Here is a 20,855-nt window from a genome sequence, read left to right on the forward strand (position 1 = left end):
AGCTTTTCAGAAAAACCTTAAAAAGAATGCGTGTTCCTCAACATCAGGGGTAAAATGATGAAACAGTTTAACAGATTAATTACTGTAGAGTAAAAAGATGTGAAGTTTAAGATACAGTACAAAATGCAGATATTAACTAAATATAAGATTGAAGAACAAGAGCTTAACAAAGGATGATGGTGTAACTGTTTGAAGGCAGAAATACTGCAGCATTCTGTTTAATTTAGTTATTATTTCTTGTGTGTGTGTTGGGGGATGTAAATCTTTTATTTGGAAGTAGGAGATATGAGTTGTGTGATAGAGTTGCAGTGTTATACTGTATCGAGCAGGATCATATAAGTTTACACTTCTACCTACTCCTTTTCATACATGAAATGTAAAGATGTAAATCTTGTTAATGACAGAAAATGTTTGAAATGAACTTCAGAAGAAGAGAAGAAATGACCTGCATTCTCTTACTTAGCAGGAAACTGTAGCTTGTTTAAAGACTTGTTTCTTTTGTGTGTCTGTTTGTATGAGTGTGTGTTATGCTTGACTAAGTTCACACACAAAAAAAACTTTTTAAATGTTAAAAAAAAAAGATCATTTTATAACTGAATATAATAACTTGCCCTGCGATGGACTGGCGAGCTGTCCAGGGTGTACCCTGCCTTTCGCCCAAAGACTGCTGGGATAGGCTCCAGCTTCCTTCATCGACCCCTCATCGGATTAAGCGGTTAGGATAATGAGTCAGTGAATGAATGAATATAATAGCTTTAGTGACATTGTAATTAGTACGATGAAAATAAACTACATCTCTTCTAAATCCCAGATAGTCGCATCTGGAATATGCCGATGGCCAAACTGTATGTTGTGTGTTGGGGCATCGGTGTGTCAGGACACGTCACCATGCAAAGCAGGAAGACAGACAAGATATTTACAGCTGGAGGAATGTCTCATCACTACGTCAATCCAACAGACCAGGAAATTATACAATTACTAGTGGTTTTTGTTTTTATTTTGCCACTAAGATATAGATTTTACTGAAATAGAGCATCAACATTTTCAACAGATTTCAACATCTTTACACGTGTTCCTACTTGACATCCACTTTATACTGTTGCTTGTGTTCAGTTGGCCATAAAAGATTTCAGTATAAAAAAGTGGATTGCAAAAAGTTTGATCATGAACTTTTGTGAAACTTTGAATATCTTTGTGCAAGAGATCCTCAACTTGACGGCTTATCTTGCACCTGGTTTTGGACCCTCCCCTCACAATTTACTGTCATGGACTGCAGTACTACTACATTTTGGAAAAGTATGCAAACATACTATGATAAAGTTTCTAATAAGACTGGGCTCTGCATGTGATTAACACAAACATCCATATTTGTTTTAACACAACTCACTAGTTTTGGTGCCATCACATCCTGTGATGTCATTATTACAGCCGTTAGGAGATGGTGTCACAATGAAGCGTGACGAAAGGCCTTAATAAGATATTATAACACATTATCTCTGAGATCATTTTCTGTAAGATGATAATCAAATACAAGTGCTAGGATTACAATATGGGTTTGAATATTTTGCAAATGTGATCACATGGCTTTTCCTCTGCTATAAGACTTCCATGACTAAGTGCTTCATTAGAGAAAAGTCAGCAGCACACCACAGAGAGCTGCAAATAAAGACAAGCTGTGTCCATTATGTTGGAGTCTTTAAAAACTGCTGTGTGACACGATAAGTCAAGAAAAAAAAATGTGCAGATCCTGAGCTTGAAATGGTGCAGCGTTTTTTGCACAAATCTTAGTTTACCATCAGAGTATTATCAGGCAGTTTTAAACAGTAGAAAAAATATTCCTCATATTTGAGTTGCTTTATATGAGGCTGAGCATCAACAGATGGCAGACTAATGTGTATCATCCCCAATCTCTTCTGTGATACAATAAACCTGAAAAAGGCCAAACTCCATGGCAACATGACTCCAGTCTTATCCTCTAAAGTAAATGCCATCAATACACCTTATCTGACACAACGGTTTTAACCCATTCAGGCCATGATGCAGCCTGCAACATGACGGTGGCACCATTACTTCTGGACACACCAAATAATGATTTATTTCAGAAACATTTAGAAAAATCTAAACAAATTTAATGTTTTACCTTAAAACCTGAAAGTTTAACTGCTTAAGTGGTTTCTGCTTCATATGTGTATTTGTTAAGAGGCTTTTCTTGTTATCAGTTTGACAGAAAAGCTTAAGACTTTAGAGGACTGTCATAAAACAAAGGCGTTCGGTTGATCTGAATGAGTCAAACCCTGTAAATATGACCTTAATGTCTTTATTACTGTTTTAAAACCATTTTTCACATCTGTGTTTTTCTTGTTCACAACTTCTTTGAACTGTTGAAGACTCATTGACCCACTGACTTTCTACTGATTGCATGTTTGTCACAGATAAATCTTTTCAGTTTCGCTTGTTGCATTGAGTCAGTCTTACTTGCGTTGTTGTTTTCAGACCATTAACTTTCATCACTCACATGATGATTTGTTTCAATGTGGCTCACAAGAAAAACAGTTACTGAAGTAATTTAATATTTTTGTTCTCAACCCACAAGGCACATCATTATTTTTTTTTTTAATTTGCAGACACAGTTAAATTAGCCTCAGTCTTGGTGATGCTGGTTTCATATTGTGGGGTTTGCAAAGCCACAAAAGGAAGAAATTGTTACTGAAAAAAAACAAATATATTTCATGCCAAGAGATCTGACAGCATGTTGCTGAAAAGTCAAAGAGTTTACAGTCTTGTCCAACTTTTCCGCATTTCTGTCTAAACATTAGTGCGTCACTAGAATCATATTAAAAATGATAATATTTTGTGAAAATGATCTTTATACAATATGGTTGTGTATTTGTTTATGCACGTGTGTACAGCTGCACAAATACATGCAATCTACACATATTTTGAGAAATTTAATGGTCATTATTGGCAAACTAACCCTAATGATTAAATGATTTTGCAGCTTTTGTTGAATAATAGTTATGTGCAGTGACTAAGATATACACAAGTCTTCCTCCTTCTGTTTGAGTTAGTTTCCTAATTTCTGCTTTATCAGTTCTATATTCCTAAGCAATATTATAGTTTTAAGTGAAATATTATAAAAAAAATTTTTAAAAAGACTGGATGTCAGAACTTCTTCTCTTTGTAGCAAAAAAAAGGAAAACACAAAAAAATACTCCTCCACATTTCTCCCCATTTGAATTTTCTATGCTTTAACCCGCCAGGAAGAACTTCAAACCAGACCATGCTGCTTAGTATTCAACATGAGCCACATATATCAAAGAAACTGAAGTTGGGTGTCAATATATATATATATATATATATATATATATATATATATATATATATATATGTATATATATATATATATATATATATATCAACGCCTCACTTCCCCTGGGGAAGTGAGGCGTTGAAGTCAATCATCTCTTCAGTGGATGATGTGCTGCAGATCGGTCTTCGCGCTTGTAGTGGCTGCAGCAAATCTGACTGTAATGGCAGATGTTAGGGTGGATTCAGAAAGGGCAGTGTAGAAGTCCACCATCAACTTCACCCGAGGCGAACCCCCTTCAGCTGCCATGGCAAGAATAACCTCTGCTTATACACCGACCTGAGCTGAAGTCCACAAATAAAATCCTGATGTTTGATCCTGGGGAGTCCAGATGCTGGAGCCAGTAGATTGGCACTTGGAAATGTTCCTTTTCAAGCATAGAAAATAGAGTTATTATAACATATCAGACTTTAAAACTCGGATACTGTTTTCTAAAATAAAACAGCAGGAAGTGGTCAGAATCAACATTTTTTCTATTTTTAATGCTAAGTATCTGAGATTTAGCCTGATCTTTGATGATTGGTTTGGGGAACTCGGTGCGGTTGATTTCATGGACTAGCATGCAGAGCTATTCTGTATGTCCAATGAAGTTCTTTGCCCAATAAAAAGTTTAAGCATTGTCTAAAGCTTAGCTCTGTGGTGACCTGTCACATCTGTCAGCGAGCTGCAAGGGGGAGTCTGTGATGGTGTTGAAGTAAGTCAAGATAAGCTGATTAAACTACATCATGACTGAAGAAACAAAGCTAACCGGTTTATAATCATGAAGTCCTGTCATCCACCATTTTGGGGACTTGAATAATGACTGAGTGTTACGGCTGCCTGTATTGTTTTTCAGTTTACTAATTCTGAACCTTCAGCTGGGATTCCTGCTCAAACACAACTCTGATTGCTGCCTCCTGGCTGGGATTGGTCCTTCATGTCACCTGCTCATCTCCACCCTGCCCATTGGATAATTGGAACTCCGGACTCAGCTGACTCCACTAATCACCAGGACTTAAAAGACACCAGGAGTCTTTCATTCAACAGCTACCACTGGCTCAGTCGTGGTCTGCCCTCAGCCTGTGTTGTGGCTCTAACGTGTTGTAGTTCTGGAAGGACTTTTTGACTTTGTATAAAATCCAGTCCTGTTATGTCTGTTAGTTTTTGTTTTGGAATAGTTAAACCAATGCTGTATTTTGTTGGATAACCACTTTACGGGCTTGTTTTGCTTTTGGTTTGGCTATTTTGAGGCCATTCCTGGCCTATTCTTGCCTTGTCTTCCTCCTTGGACAATAAATCTGTCTTGGTCCACATGTACACCTGGCCACAGGTTTTTCTTTTGTGCGGCTCAATTGCCCTAGCAGAGTCTGGGTCGTAACAAAGTGGGGGCTCGTCCGGGATCTTCTACTTTACCTTATTGAGTTCTGTCGGCGTGGCTCTGGATTTTGTTTTAAGTGGTGATTATGATGGCTACGTCCTTCAATTTGGAACGGTTCCTTGAGGCTCCTTCCTGTGTGGCTCTTGACTTGTGCCGCAAGGCTGATCTTATGCTGATTGCGGGTCATTTCAATCTGTTGGTCCCGAAACAGGCCACCAAGGGCCAGATTAAAGCTCTACTGGTGGAACAGTTGGAAGCTTTTGGGGTGCTAAAGGTGTCTGCAGGAACCGCAGCTGTGTGTGAGGGCACTCTGGCTAGGGGTGACCCAACGAATGGGGAGAGGGTACTACATCCTCAGGGGGAGGTGGAACCGCTCCCTCAGACTCCCAGCGCAGTTACTGCTGAGGTGGGTTCAGGGGTTGGTAAACAGGCAGGTGTGCCAGTTACTCTTCCCCGATATGATCCGCTCCTCTCTGACAGCAGTACTGGAGCCCATGGTGAGGCTCGGTTGAAGGTTCGCTTGGCTCGACTGGAGCTGGAGGCCCGTGAAAAGGCCCAAGCTCGCCAAGCTCAACTGGATTTTGAACTGCGAAGGCTGGAAATTGAAGCTGACAAAGCTGTCAGGCTGCGTAGGCTGGAGCTGGAGGCTCAAGCCCAGGCCCAAGACCCTTCTGTCATGATTGAACAGGCGGCTCCTTCTGTTTCTACTGCATTTGATGTGAGCAAGTGTATCGCCTTGGTGCCTGCTTTTCGTGATTCGGAGGTTGATTCGTACTTTGCTGCATTTGAGCGCATTGCTGGCGCATTGAGTTGGCCGCGAGCTGTCTGGCCTCTGTTGCTACAATGCAAACTTACTGGAAAAGCACAGGAAGTTGTTGCAGCCCTTCCATTGAAGGACAGCTTAAACTATGACATGGTCAAGGCTGCGGTTTTGCAAGCCTATGAACTTGTGCCTGAAGCATACAGACAGAAATTTCGACAGCAGAGAAAAGCTGCTGATCAAACGTACGTTGAGTTTGCCCGAGAAAAGAGCTCACTCTTTGATAAATGGTGTGTTGCTTCTAAGGTTTCTGATTATAACTCCCTGAGAGAACTCATTTTGGTTGAGGAGTTCAAGAAATGTTTGCCTGATAACATTGTGCTTTACTTGAATGAACAGAAAGCGTCAACGCTTTCTTCTGCTGCATTCTTGGCAGATGAGTACTGTCTTACTCATAAGATGTCAAAACCTGCTGAGTTGTTTTGTTCTTCTTATGTGACTCTGAAAACTCCTGCAACATCTGTTAAACCTTCTATGACAACTGAAACTAGAGAATGCTTTTACTGTCATAACCTGGGTCATCTTTTGGCTGATTGTCCAGCCTTGAAACGGAAAAACCAAAACAAACAAAAAGGGGTTGGGTTAGTGCAAGCGCAGACCTGCCGCAGAGGTGCTGATGAAGGTAAGACAACAAATCAGATTGAGTCATGTTTTTCTCCATTCGTATTTAACGGATCCGTCTCATTAACAGGGAGAACAGAGGATCAGGTACCGATCCGCATTCTCAGAGACACAGGTGGAACTCAGACTTATTCTTACCAACGCGTTGCCCTTCTCCTACCGCTCATCCTGTGGGTACAATTTAGTTATCAGAGGGATTGAAATGGGAAAGATGCTCAGACCAGTCCATCGTGTTTACATTCAGTCTGATCTAGTAACCGGGTTTTTCCCTGTTGTCACTTGTCCAGAGTTCCCTGTTTCTGGTGTTACCATGATAATGGGTAATGACGTGGCGGGAGGTCGGGTTATGCCAGACCAAGAAGCTGTAGAAAACCCCCTCACCACTGTTAGTTCTAACCCATCTGATGCCAGCCTTAAAGTTCTCATGTTGACCCCTGAACAGTTGGCGGCTGCAAAAGGAACAGATAAGATGGCAAAGGTTCATCCAGCCACACCTCGGGTAAAGAGAAAGTGTGTGAATGGCTGGCGTTCGGTGAGAAGAGACCTAAAGATAGGTGATCAGGTCTTCGTTCAGTTACCCACTGAGAGCTCAGCTGCATCTGTACCTGTACAGGTATCATGCAACACTCCAAATGGAGAGAATGCTGTCAAACCTCCAAACCATTTGTCTGTTCGTCTCCCAAACTCCACTATGTTAAAACCTCTAGCCACCATAATGGAGCATCTAAAATCCGAAAAAGAAACGTGATCCTGTAAAGTTAAGTAATCATTTGCATCTCTTTGATGTTCCAACACCTGCCACCTTAAAATACTATGTTCAGCATACTAGGCCTCTAAAGCGACCTCTTTATGTTAACCCTCTGTTTTTTACCCTTGGTGTACTACCACAATCAGCTCCTCATGCGGTGGGCTCTGCTGCTCCAGGATTACCCCCTGGACGTACGGTACAAAATGGGAATTGTGAATGTGTTTGATGATGCCGTATTTTGAGTGTGAGTATACACATTTAGTTGTTTGTTGTGACTGTTTGTTTTACAAAACCTTGGCTGGGTTTTGTATTTTCAGGGGGAGAGTGTTACGGCTGCCTGTATTGTTTTTCAGTTTACTAATTCTGAACCTTCAGCTGGGATTCCTGCTCAAACACAACTCTGATTGCTGCCTCCTGGCTGGGATTGGTCCTTCATGTCACCTGCTCATCTCCACCCTGCCCATTGGATAATTGGAACTCCGGACTCAGCTGACTCCACTAATCACCAGGACTTAAAAGACACCAGGAGTCTTTCATTCAACGGCTACCACTGGCTCAGTCGTGGTCTGCCCTCAGCCTGTGTTGTGGCTCTAACGTGTTGTAGTTCTGGAAGGACTTTTTGACTTTGTATAAAATCCAGTCCTGTTATGTCTGTTAGTTTTTGTTTTGGAATAGTTAAACCAATGCTGTATTTTGTTGGATAACCACTTTACGGGCTTGTTTTGCTTTTGGTTTGGCTATTTTGAGGCCATTCCTGGCCTATTCTTGCCTTGTCTTCCTCCTTGGACAATAAATCTGTCTTGGTCCACATGTACACCTGGCCACAGGTTTCTTTTGTGCGGCTCAATTGCCCTAGCAGAGTCTGGGTCGTAACACTGAGGTTTTGAAGCTGACTGGCACATTTTTATTGGAAACGAGTAATACCATCATTAGCGTGCACCTGTCTAAATGTTTTTAACATGCAGAAAGTGCAGACATATGCCAAGCATCTCATTTCCACCTTTACTGTGATTTCCACCTCTTGTTATAACCCTACATTCATTTTATATGTAAACACATTTAGATTCTAGATAATGAATCCACAGTTCCTTGGCGATATTGTGGTTTTGATTGCATATTCATATCTTAATTTGTTCTCTTGCAGAGATGAAAATTCATGAGAGCCCTCTCTTTTTACCTTCTGGATCCTTGCATCCTTTGCCAGGATTCAGATCTAACTTTTGATATCTTGCTAAACATCACCTGTGTTTCTTGGCCGAGCACCCTGACCATGTATCCTGGAGTTTCATGCATATATGAAAATGTGCCTCTCTCTCTCAGTAATAAATCCAGGATCCAGATGGTAATCCAGATCTTTCACAAAATGTCAATGAATCTAAGTCAGACCAAGACCCACTCTCAAAAATATAACAAAACCAAAAACATGTATGTCCGTCCAGTAGTTTTTGCGTGAAGTTGCTAACAAACAAACAAAAGTTAGCAAAACAAAAAAAAGACTCCTTGGTGGAGGTTTGGAGATGGTGAGGAAACCAGTTATTATTTTATAAGCAAAAAAAAAAAAGAAAAAAAACCCTCATTCTTGCTTGATTGGATGCTTCAGCTGAGCTAATTATCCATCACATTCTTTTGCCATTTCACATCATTTCCATTCTCTTATCAGCATTTTCCATTACTCCCTAAAAACTTGTTGAAGGCATCAAATTCAAAATAAGCATATAGAAATATTTATGCATTTTTGTGTGCTTTAACATTTAATATGATCTCTTGGCAAATTCAGTTGGATTAATTCGCATAATCAGTTTGAAGTCTGTTCTTTGACTCAGTATCCCAACTTCTCTTTATCCCCTTTGGAAAAAGCCCGTATACTAATAATCAGCTGCCATGTCAGTTTTTAAATCTCAGTGCAACATTGCATTTAGCAAAATGTGGGGAGGAGGGGAAAAATAGGTCCAGGAGGATCACTGGAAAGAACCACATGGATTTAAACATGGAAATCTCACAAGAATGCCAATAAAATCTCAAAGTTAAATTTCCTCTCCCTATGTAGAGTAATCTTCCTCGCTGCTTTCTTTACCAACATGGTCATCATCTGTACTATAATAAACAGATGTATGATGTTGTGAAGGTATCTCTTGTGTTAATAATGCTAAATCCATACAAAGTACAAAGACCAGTTTTACACTCTTGATGTTGAACAGTTTGTTTTGCATCCTCCATAGATCGATTGATCTTAACAAAACCAGTGAGTCACACATCATCTGAGATACCTTTTGAGCAATAAGCTTGAGTTAAAAGCACCGACGGTGTTTTTTCTTTGAACATGTGTGCATTGCTTTTAGTCCCCCTTCTGAAAAAAGCATATGGCCATATAATTATGTGCCAGCAAATGCATCCACCCATTTATAAGATCAGCTTCAGAGGGTGGGGGGGTTTGGGAGGGGGGTAGGAGGCAGGTGTTGCATTGATGATGTCACATAACTGAGTCCAACAGCATTTGTTTTGGCCTTTCAACTCACAGCTTCACACTCTGCTTCTCAGTTCTTTATTTCAATGAGCATTTAAGCATTTTTTTTTTTTTTTTTTTTTGCTTTAAATGACTTAGTTTCCAAACAAAAGATTTTCCACCTTTCTGACAAATTCTTCTGAAAATCAACTTCCAGCAGGCTAAATTCATTTCATCGGTGCTTGCAGCCCTGTTATCATTGATACTATAACCATTATCAGTCCTTCACGTTTAGCTTTGTTATTTTGACTGAATCTAATCTGGCAACTACAATCTTTCAGGAGTTCATGATTTACGTATATCTGAGAGTTATGCTTTGCTCAGACCATGTTGGTGCTCTCATAGTTGCAAAGCTGAACAATGATGTTGATGAATAATGCACACGCCGCCTAGTGGTGGTGATGAAGAAGACTTTTTGGAGTCTTATTGGAGTCCTTATAACAGAGGCTCATGCGCTGTGCTGCTGTCATTCCGACTCAACCAGAGAAGATGATGGAGCTTTTAGTTTCTGCAGATTTTTACCCATCACTTCTAACATTTTAGTGTTAATTTTGAGAGCAAATATGTAGATAATGTAGATAACAACCCGGCATTTTTAAGGGTGGTTGGATTTTAGTTCTTTGGGTTGGTGAAATGTTTTGTTAGATTTTAGACACTTGCTTTGATTTTTAAATCCAGATAGAGTTCTGCAACTTGTAGTTCTTAAAAAAAAAACCAAACAAACACTTTTTGATGAATGTTTCTATTGCTTTTATGAGTAGAAACACTTGCTTGTCTCTAAGGTGCTTTTGGAAAGCAATGGGTGACGTCCCAGACAACGTAAATCCCTCTTTTTATCAGCTGAAAAGACTGAATCTGATCATATATCACCCTTTGTCTTGTCACATTTGAGGAGGCTGAGAAGACTTTAGCACTTAAAACCAGGTACCTGAGCCATTGCGCGACTGCACAACCCTGACGCATCTGCAGAGGACAAGGCTGCGGCAATGGAAAGTGTTTCAAATGAAAGTGACTTCTGGCAATTCAACGAATCCTGGAAGAACTCGGGTCTCATGAATGGGACCGGTGGCTTGAATCAAACGAACCCTCTGAAGCGGAACGAGGAGGTGGCGAAGGTGGAGGTGACTGTGCTCGCTCTGGTGCTGTTCCTGGCGCTGGCTGGGAACCTGTGCGTCCTGCTGGCCATCCACACCACCAAACACAGTCAATCCCGTATGTATTACTTCATGAAGCACCTGAGCATCGCTGATCTCGTTGTGGCGATTTTCCAAGTTCTCCCTCAACTTATATGGGACATTACATTTCGCTTCTATGGACCGGACATTCTGTGCAGGTTGGTGAAATACTTGCAGGTCGTTGGGATGTTCGCCTCCACTTACATGTTAGTTTTAATGTCTATAGACCGGTGTTTGGCCATTTGTCAGCCTCTCCGTTCACTGCACAGGAGAAAAGATCGTTTTTATGTCATCTTTTCTTGGATCCTCAGCCTGATCTTCAGTATACCGCAGATCTTCATCTTCTCCCTGAAAGAGGTTGGCTCAGGAGTGTATGACTGCTGGGGCGACTTCGTGAAACCTTGGGGAGCCAAAGCTTACATTACATGGATCAGCCTCACCATCTATATCATTCCAGTGGCCATTCTGAGCATCTGCTACGGACTAATTAGCTTCAAAATATGGCAAAACTTTAAATTAAAAACAAGACGGGAGCAGTGCATAAGCCTGACACCCAAAACCTCCAAAAGCAACACACTGGCCCGCGTGAGCAGCGTGAAGCTCATCTCCAAGGCAAAGATAACCACAGTGAAAATGACTTTTGTCATCGTCGTGGCATACATCGTCTGTTGGACCCCCTTTTTTTCCGTCCAGATGTGGTCTGCGTGGGATCCAGCAGCACCCCGCGAAGGTAGGTTCAAGTTTATGAAAGAGTGCGCGCGCCCGTGCGCCAAGACTGATTTTTTGGCGCACACGTTCTGTGCACATCTGGCTCATTTTAAACACCAGCACAGTACCCACCATCTCGTCTTTGCGCATTTTCCAGACACTGTGACCCACTGGACATGAGACACGTTCAGGCGTTCACCCCTCTCCCTTTGCGCGCCGGCGCTCCTCACGCGCAAAGAGCGTGCATTTATGATCAGTTTCAGCAAAACAAAAAGAAACATTTAAAAGGTATTTAGACTATTTTAGGGATTCCAGGCACTATGTTTGTTCAGCCAAGGGAACTCAGTAACCCAGTTAATTTACACCCACAGAGCCTATTGGACACCTGTGAATGTGTCAATAAGCAGCTTTTACACAAAGTATGATTAGATAAGGACACGGTCTGAAATGTCACCTGGAAAACCTTTTCAGAGTCAGAACTGACGGGAGGGTCCGCTGCAATGAAAACACTTTGATAGTTTTTACAATCCAGTTTAATGCAACGCAGAACGGGTATGAAGAAGGACTGATTGGGTTTTCACAAGGCAACCCATACGCAGAATTTTCCAACTTTCTTCTGACCTTCCTTGCGGCGCAGAGACCCCACTGGCGGTTAATCATTAATCAAATTAGTGTGCGCCACCGCGCGTCCAGCAGCTCTGCTGCCTGTGGGGCACGTTGACATTTCACCACAATAAGCAGCAAAGCAGCAGTCAACGGCTTGTGGTCACTTTGCTTCGATCTGCTGGAATATGGCCCCACCCACAAAAGGGTTTAATGCATCAGAGAAATACTGCTTTTTCTTTTTTTTTTTCTTTTTTTTTTCAGGTTTCAGATTTATTATTTAAACATTAGGATTTATATTTATATATATATATATATATATATATATATATATATATATATATATATATATATATATATATATATATATATATATATATATATATATATATATACACACATATTATATATATTATAGGACGTATAGGCTATATTCATATCCACATGAATAAATGTACTGATGAGTTGCCTTTGTGTAATATGAAGCATACTGCCTGGAAAAGTTGAAAGAAGTGGAACATAAACAGCTGTTTTTTGTTTTATCTAACATGGTGCAGGTCTTCTCTTTAGTCGCTGCAGGTTTGTGTAAACTGTGTCTGCCACCTCAAACTGCATCATTCACACCCACAATTTACACTCCGCTGCCAGTTGCTACTGATGTATGATAAGCAGAAGCATATTGCTTGATGAAACAGTGATTGGCTCTGACACAACACCTCACTGTGATGCTCAGAGCATCAGTGGCCAGAAATGAACAATGACTTCAGAGAGTGAATGGAGAATAAAGTGATTAATTCATTGAGTTGCAGAGGCTGCATTTGTGCAGGGGGAGGACGATGGCTGGACGTGAACAGCACGTAGAAATGGAGGACTTGGCAATGACACGTGCCACTGCTTGTGCTGATAAAGTGTCAATTAGAGTAGGCAGCTCAGAAAATAAAGATCATCCAAGAGGAAAATTCTCAACACTGCAAAAAAAAAAAAAAAAAAAAAAAAAAAAAAGGGGGGGGGGCTTTATCAACAAAACATTATTTACACCATTTTCACTTTACATTAATAAATTGGATATAGAGATGCCGTTTGCAGTGGGAACACAAATTGAGTTGTGGTGGTCATGGAAATGGATGCAAAGATTTACAGTGAAAGACCACAAGTCAGGGAGGATCAGAGTAAAATAAAGTTAGCCATTGACAAACAATAATATTTGATGTTTTTAAGTCTTATTATTAGGGAGAGAGGTTGGCTGTTATCAATATCTGGAGGTATGATTTGTCCAAGTTAATGAAATAGATGGTTTGGATGTTTTCTCACTGAAGTGTCTTTTTGTAAGAAAGCCTGCAGTTTATATCAACCCTAACTGATCACAACAACAAGAAACGGAGGGACCGATCTGAATCTTTTAATGAATATTATATAATGAATATTATATATACATATATATATATATATATATATATATATATATATATATATATATATATATATATATATATATATATATATATATATATATATATCTAGGCAATATTATAAAATAAATTAGCTGTTCTTACTTCATTCATTAGATTTGCAGGGATTAAACCGACAAGCTTTGAAGAGTAACTTGCTTGCTGAGTTGAATTTAGGTTCAACGGTACAAAGAGCACAGTTAATACTGGCACAAATCCTCAGAGGGACCACAGCTTTTTCCTACTTCCAAAAGACACAACTATAATTTCTGGATTTTATTTATTTATTTTTTTGCTCTTCTTCTTTTAATAATTTTAAATACATGCACACATACATAAACAAATAAACATATAAAACTTTAGGTGATGACAACAATATGAATATTGACACAGGGAATCTCATGGGACCTGGGTGGGTTGACACAATTATACCTATTATATACAATTCCATTAAAATAAATACTGTTAACATCATCTTTACTTTTTATTGCTTGAACAGATTATCATCATCATTTTTAGCTCTTAAATTACTCTCATTTTAAAGTCTCTTTCTTTTCTTTCATGGTTTTGCAGCAGTGCAGTGAGCCCCTCTTTCCTGTCATTATATGCTAACCTGACTAACTTGTAGTTTCAGCTTTATAATTCCTGTACCATCATGCAATCAATCTTCTCATGTAAGTCTCATCAATTAATTAAACTACATCTTTATTATTTTAAAAAAAAGACGGAACAGTGTGATGCACATGATTTTAGTTTATGAAATCTTCATCAAGCCAATAAATCTGTTTTAAACATACAAACAATGAGGTTAATTACAGTTTTTCTCCGAAGCAAATAAGATGTCACTTTTTTAATGTTTTGATAACAGAGCCAAAAACGATGGCAGAGAGGAAGTTTACATTGTTATCACCCAATTAAGATTATCAAAATGATTACTGAAAATGTCAGAAGACAGCTTTATTCTCTGTAAGGTTTGTTAGAGGATGCCTCGGCGGTGTCTGTGATTTCACATCGAGCAGCGAGACAGATCTCATTATGTAGCGGACAAAAACACATGAAGGTTAAACCTTGACTCAGACACTCACACAGACTCCCAGGGAAAAAAAAAAATCGTGAATACAACCGTCTCTCTGCTGAGCCTTGTGCCCTTGGAGGCTGACTCACACTCTGTATGGTATTGATTTGCATTAAGGGCTTGACAGACACAATGCCCAGTGTTCAATTTATTTTCAAAAGGTCAGTTCTCGTGAAGCATCTTCACAAGAAAAAAGAAGAGTAAAAACTCGAAAGCAAGTTCAGCTAGAAATACCACTTTAAGTTAAAATCAAAAGGAGGTGTCAGCTGATCCTTGCTGCTTCTTTTGGGCTGGTGGATATTAGCTGTGACAGCTGTACAGATGTACCACCCCGGGATGATTAGTCTGTCTTTTCATTTGCTCTGTGATCCATCATTCCCTTGTGAACGACACCATGAGCCAATTCAGCAAAGGCTCTTTCGTGATAGTGCCCCCTATTATTTAAATTAGGTCCAGGCCATGTGCTCTCATCTATTTGATAATAAATCCCTGCTAACCACCACTTGGTCTTTTCAGGCTGTCTGTCCTGCACTGTGTTCCAGGGGCAGCATCTTAAAAAGGATTATGAAACCATATGACAGTGTAAAATAGGAGTATATGAATGACTTATTCTCTCTCGGACTCATGTTTTAGTTACATAATCTGATTCTTTTATGGCAGCTCTTCTTCATCCTCTGTGTGAGTTTCAGGCCCACTCATTCATGCTGTAATTTTTATTACATCTCAGGGGCAAACTATGAGAACAGCAGGGGAATGGTCGGCCTGAAAGAAAAATTTGTAAGAAGAGGTTAAATACAGGATACAAACCAATTACATGATCCGGAACTCATTTGCTAAACGTCAGGTGGACGGTGGTGCTAAAAGGTAAATGTCATGCAATGCCACTTCAGGTTCCTGTCAGGTGCAATGTATCACCATGTTGTGCAAGAAACCTTTCCTCTTTTCACACACTAATGATGACAGCGTTCTTACTTTGTTTTATGCATCGGTTTGAACGTGTTTCTTACCTGAATCTGTCATCATTTTTGGGGCAACTCTTAGAAAGATTGTTGCAAATTTTTCTGATTATGTCAAGCTGCTGGCCTGATCTGTTTTACCTCTTCAAAGTGACTGGGATTTCAGCGACTGAGAAAGCCTCACAATTGCCTGGTTTGGCTTGTTTTTAAACATGGGATCCGGACTGGTTTTGACATAAAATGGAAAGCAGATGAAAGGGGAAAAAATGGCCTGGTCCACAACAAGACCATGTGCTTTGTGAAGCCAAGTTCTGGTACATTGGGCTTTGAACTGCAAGTAAATGAGTTACGTAAAAGTGTTCCTGGTCCCCCTGCTCCCAACCCTTATTCAGTGCATACTGGCAGCTCTAAGAGCATGCTCCCCAGCTATGCCTTTTATTATCATCAGGATTAAAGAAGGCAAGCATATAATATGTTTCAGGTTACCCAAAATCTAATATAACCATAACTGTTGTGTTTGTTGTATATATATATATATATATATATATATATATATTTATAACTTGTTTGAAGCCTTGTCTCTGGCATCCCCACACGGAAGACAGACTCAGTCCAGAGGCAAAGGCAAAATTATTTGTATAACAATTTTAATGTGCTGTATATGATTAAATGAAACAGACAAGAGTTACACAGAATCATTTAAATTCGACCAAAAAAAAAAAAAAGACATCAGTAGGAAGTACATAAATATTCATTGTCACCACTTGCATCACCAGGCTGTTCTTATTAATGTTACGCAATGGTGGAGTTATGGGATGCTATCAGAAAAGGAGCATCATTCTCTGCCTGAGAGGCTCTTCAGACAACAGTTCCTCACCTAAATCAAGTAACACAGACACACAGCTTGCCTGCACTTCTGTATTTGTTCTGCTCATTCCATATTTACTTATATTACAACAGATTAGTCATTTTATTTCAAACAAAAAAAAAGGGACTTTTAAAAGAACAAATATTGGTTACAACAAACAACAAATAAAAATAAGCTTATAAGTTTGAAAAAGGGTTTTGGAAGAAGTTGGGCACTTATCTAGTCCAAAACCCCCTCATCAATGACACCGTAAAATATTTTCAGCATGGAAAATATATTAATACACATTAAATTCCATTACAATGAAACTTAAACAGTATATAGTTGTAATACACACAATAAATCATAGACTTCAACATACATTGCTTTAAAAAAAATAACCTTATTTGCCTCATAACTTTTAATTATCTCATCTTTTATCATTTGTTTAAATTTTCCTATTGATTGAGATGATTTTATTTTGTAGAAACACAATGGAGTTAAGCATTTGTTCTCACAGCTGGTTTTTTGAAGATGATGTTCCTCTCAGGCCAAATATACTCTCTCTTAACTGGAAAAGCTTTTGGATGCTATATCATAATTTTCTTTCATATTCAGCATGAAACTACTTTTTTTTTTGTTAATGTAACAACAGAATGGAGGTCTTGGTACATACCAGAATGACAATTTTAGGTTAAAATGTCTAGTTCCAACATATTTCATTGAGTGCCCTATAAAGGGTTAATGCACTAAAGCCTTATTGTTGATTTTTTTTTTACTTGCTTATACTTTTCATGCCATAAAAATGGTTTAAATATGCCTGCAAGGAGGTGGTGGAATGTGTCACTGCACCACAGTCACACACAAAAACTACATTTATGCTCCATCCAATGCAATATTTTCCAATAAATTTCCACCTCTCAGCTTTGTATGGTTTGTTATGGTAAGGCATGAAAAGATTAAGTTGCTATGGTTACATTTAGCCATTACATTGCCCAAGTATTTCTCTGCACAGAACAAAAAGCAAAGTAAAAAGTTACAATCGCACCATTTTGGCGTTTTAAAGAAGCCCTACTTCACTTTGGCAGATTTTTCTCTTCAAGGTAGAATCTTCTGGGTCAAAGTGAACTAACTGATCCATGTTGCTGCATTAATGCCTTTCAGCCGTATCATTAGGATAGCTAATACGAACTCATAGACCTTTTTCACAGCAGGTGAGCACAGGTATAATAATGTCACCCACACACCACTTAAGACTCCTGGTTTGGTGTCATGGCTCACTGGTATTCTTAATGGAACTTAACCATCATTTTGCTTTATCTTTACTTTCCAGTGGCATATTTGAAAATCTGCCTTTAAAAGAGTTTTGTGGAGATAAGGGTTGGGGTGTTTGTCAAAGTGTTTAGGTGTGTGTGCAGGCATGGGTTCAAACCCACCCAATGTGATTTAGAGAAGGAACTCATCATTGGGATTCAGCCTGGAATAGACAGAGCAGGATTAGGGTTAAACTTCGTTGATTCAACTATATTTTAACCTAAGATGATCGCTAAGAAAGTTTAAAGTTCTTCTTTTTCTATGATACACAGCTAAGAATAGCAGTGGATGTACTTTTAGCAAATAACTCATGGACACAAGGCAGTGTTCAGCCCTGAAAACGTATAGAAATAAATATTTCTTTTGTCTCACTGCAGTAAATTTTCTGTTTCTCCCCACACACAGCCATGCCCTTCATCATCTCCATGCTGCTGGCGAGCCTAAACAGCTGCTGCAACCCTTGGATCTACATGTGCTTCGCTGGGCATCTCTTTCACGACCTGCGGCAAAACTTTCTTTGTTGCTCTGCTCGCTACCTGAAATCATCCCAGTGCCGCTGTGAGCGTGACTTTGACTCAAGCCACAAGAGCAACTCCTCAACTTTCGCCATTAAGAGCACTAGCAGTCAGAGGAGCATCACACAGACTTCCACCACATAAACCCCACCACACACACACACACACACACACACACACTCCTTTCCCCTCTGTCAAGCTGCCCATTCAACCTTTCACTACATGCTGTCGCCCATAAATTTTCCACTAGTTCGATTTCTTCTAACACCGATCCACTAAGAGGCTTCCTGTTCAAGCTCAGAAGGAGGAAAACAACCGAAGTCACAATATTTTTCTATTTCGGCATAAATTGGAAATTAAACTGTGAAATAGTTGAACGTATTTTACGAAACAAGTGACCTGTTGTTCATTTAAAGAAGTGAATTTTCTGTGGACTGAATCAAATCTGTCTTTTTTATGTTTTTTTTTGTTTGGTTTTTTTTTGCAGTTCTACTTGATTTCGATGTACAGATGTATGTGTTTGTATATTTAATGTGCAGAAAAGTATGAACAGAGAATATCTGAAGAATTATAGAGCATCTTCAGCTACACTGTTGATACAGGTTTTGTCACCAGCAAAGCTTAAGGATTCTATTCGTCCGTGTTATGATGAAATAGTTCTTCTGTTATAAATATTAAGTACCCTGTTACTCGCTCTGCTACACGACTGCATAGATCTAAAATTACTTAACATCATGTTAGACCAGAGACTTGATAGCTGTCACCGATATAAGTTTTGTCAAACGAATGAAAAAATAAAGAATTAAAGCAGAACAAGAACTGATGGCATTATTAATCCTTTCACGTAACAGTTTAAATTACAGTATTTTACCTCTACAGACATATGCAATGATACTTTTTTTCTTATTGTGATATTTTGAATTAATCATGACTTGTGATTTATTTGAATGTATTCTATGAAATTTTAGATGAATAATATATAATAATGACATAATTATAACTGTATGATGTGAATAGTTTGTAAAATATAACTATAATTTTCTTTTCCTATTTTTTGCAAAGGCAAATTTTTGTAATAACAATTTGTGCGTTTATGTTCAGTTATATCATATAGTGGAAATGTGTTGGATGACTAGCTAACATCCACTGAAGAGATTCATTTACAAATATACCATCCTCATTCATGAATATCCAAGAAAAAAACCTTGTAAACAGGTGTCCACCGCAGTGACCACGATGCATGAAAGGGTCATTTACACATATTTGACATTTTTTTGCCTTCTGAGCAGACTGAAGAAATCCTCCATCCTGAAGAAACTCTGGGATGAAGCAAAATTTTTTGATCTACTCTGAAATTGCGAGCATCCTGTTCAGCCTCAGGAGACCGAGGCGACTGCAGGAAGGAAATAATGTAGCTCATCTCCCTGGAGGTTAGATGAGGTAAGTGGGTTTGCATGATAATAATAATAATTAAATGATTAATGATCCACACTGCTTTAATTATTTTTTCATTAAATGTTACTCTATATACAGTATGCATAGATTTGCTTACACACATATTGAACAATTCAGAGGTGATATGGGGTTTAGTGTTGTTTCCAAGGACACGTAGCATGCGGACAGGCTGGGGATCAAAACTAGCCTTTTATTTGGAAGACAACCGTGGAGTCTGAGGGGCTCCAGGTTTAGCCATGAGAACGTCTGGGGCTCATTATTCTGCATTACTTAAGCTGAGTATGAACCATTCGTTCAGCTAATTAAAGTACATTGATCAGAACAGCCCGCATGAAGGACCAAGTTAAGTGATCACACACAAAAAATGCACTACAGTGTGAGATTAATGGAAAAAATCTTTCTTTGAAGTTTTGAAACAGTTCAGTTGTAAGACTTTACTTTTTACATTTTTTTGAAGGGAATTTTGATGGGAAGGAGGGGATCTTGTGCCTGCATTAACTTAGACTGCATGTAAAATCTTTGGAAAAATGTCCCTGCTCCAAGGTTGTCTTTGTTTCCCTCCAATCTCCCTTCCTTTTCTTCCTTCTGTTTAATTCCAGAAGGTATTCCAGGTATGGAGAAGCCATGGTTCCGTCTCTCTGTCAACGCTGATCATTGTTTGCCTTCAAGACAACCCTCAGTTGCCACCTGATTCTCACCTGCCTTGTCATCTGCAACTTATTTGTTTACCATCTTCTTCATCTTGAACAGATAAATCCAGACGATACTTCTTCTGATTCTGGACCTCTGTAATGATCAACCCCTACCTGCAGCAATCACTGTCTCACCCTGAGCAAAGAACCGAAGGATGTTCTGAGCTCAGCAGCCTCCAAACTTTAAGTTATTATGTAACTTCCAGATTTTCTTCCTGAGTTCAAACTTGAAACCAGTAGTAAACCCAACAAGATTAAACATAATAAAAAGAAAAAGAAGCAAACTGACAGCTTGAAGCTCTTCGGGTGTTCAAACCTGAATATAATACCTTCAATTCAATATCGTGCACAAAAGGAAAAAGTAAGTTCTTGAATCTCAAACATTCTTTTTTATTATTCTTAACTGTTTAAATATATATACACATCACTCTCTTTTCCCCATCTATCTATCTATCTATCTATCTATCTATCTATCTATCTATCTATCTATCTATCTATCTATCTATCTATCTATCTATCTATCTATTTCTATCGATCTATCTATCTATCGATCTATCTATCTATCTATCTATCTATAGATATGTATGTATATATATATATATATATATATATATATATATATATATATATATATATATATATATATATATA

General features: G+C 38.8%; 1 protein-coding gene across 1 annotated transcript; it reads left to right on the forward strand.

Annotated features, from left to right (window-relative positions):
- Positions 1–10,402: 10,402 nt before the first annotated feature.
- Positions 10,403–20,804, forward strand: oxtra (oxytocin receptor a; the record flags this gene model as incomplete). The annotated part of the gene is made up of 2 exons (XM_079242294.1): positions 10,403–11,321; positions 17,948–20,804. 2 exons carry the CDS (start codon positions 10,403–10,405, stop codon positions 18,199–18,201), a joined length of 1,173 nt encoding a protein of 390 aa, XP_079098420.1. The 3' UTR covers positions 18,202–20,804.
- Between the last annotated feature and the right edge of the window lie 51 nt (positions 20,805–20,855).

This window comes from Telmatherina bonti (genome assembly GCF_933228915.1).
Source record: "Telmatherina bonti genome assembly, chromosome: 6".
In the NCBI taxonomy this organism is placed as follows: Eukaryota; Metazoa; Chordata; class Actinopteri; order Atheriniformes; family Telmatherinidae; genus Telmatherina; species Telmatherina bonti.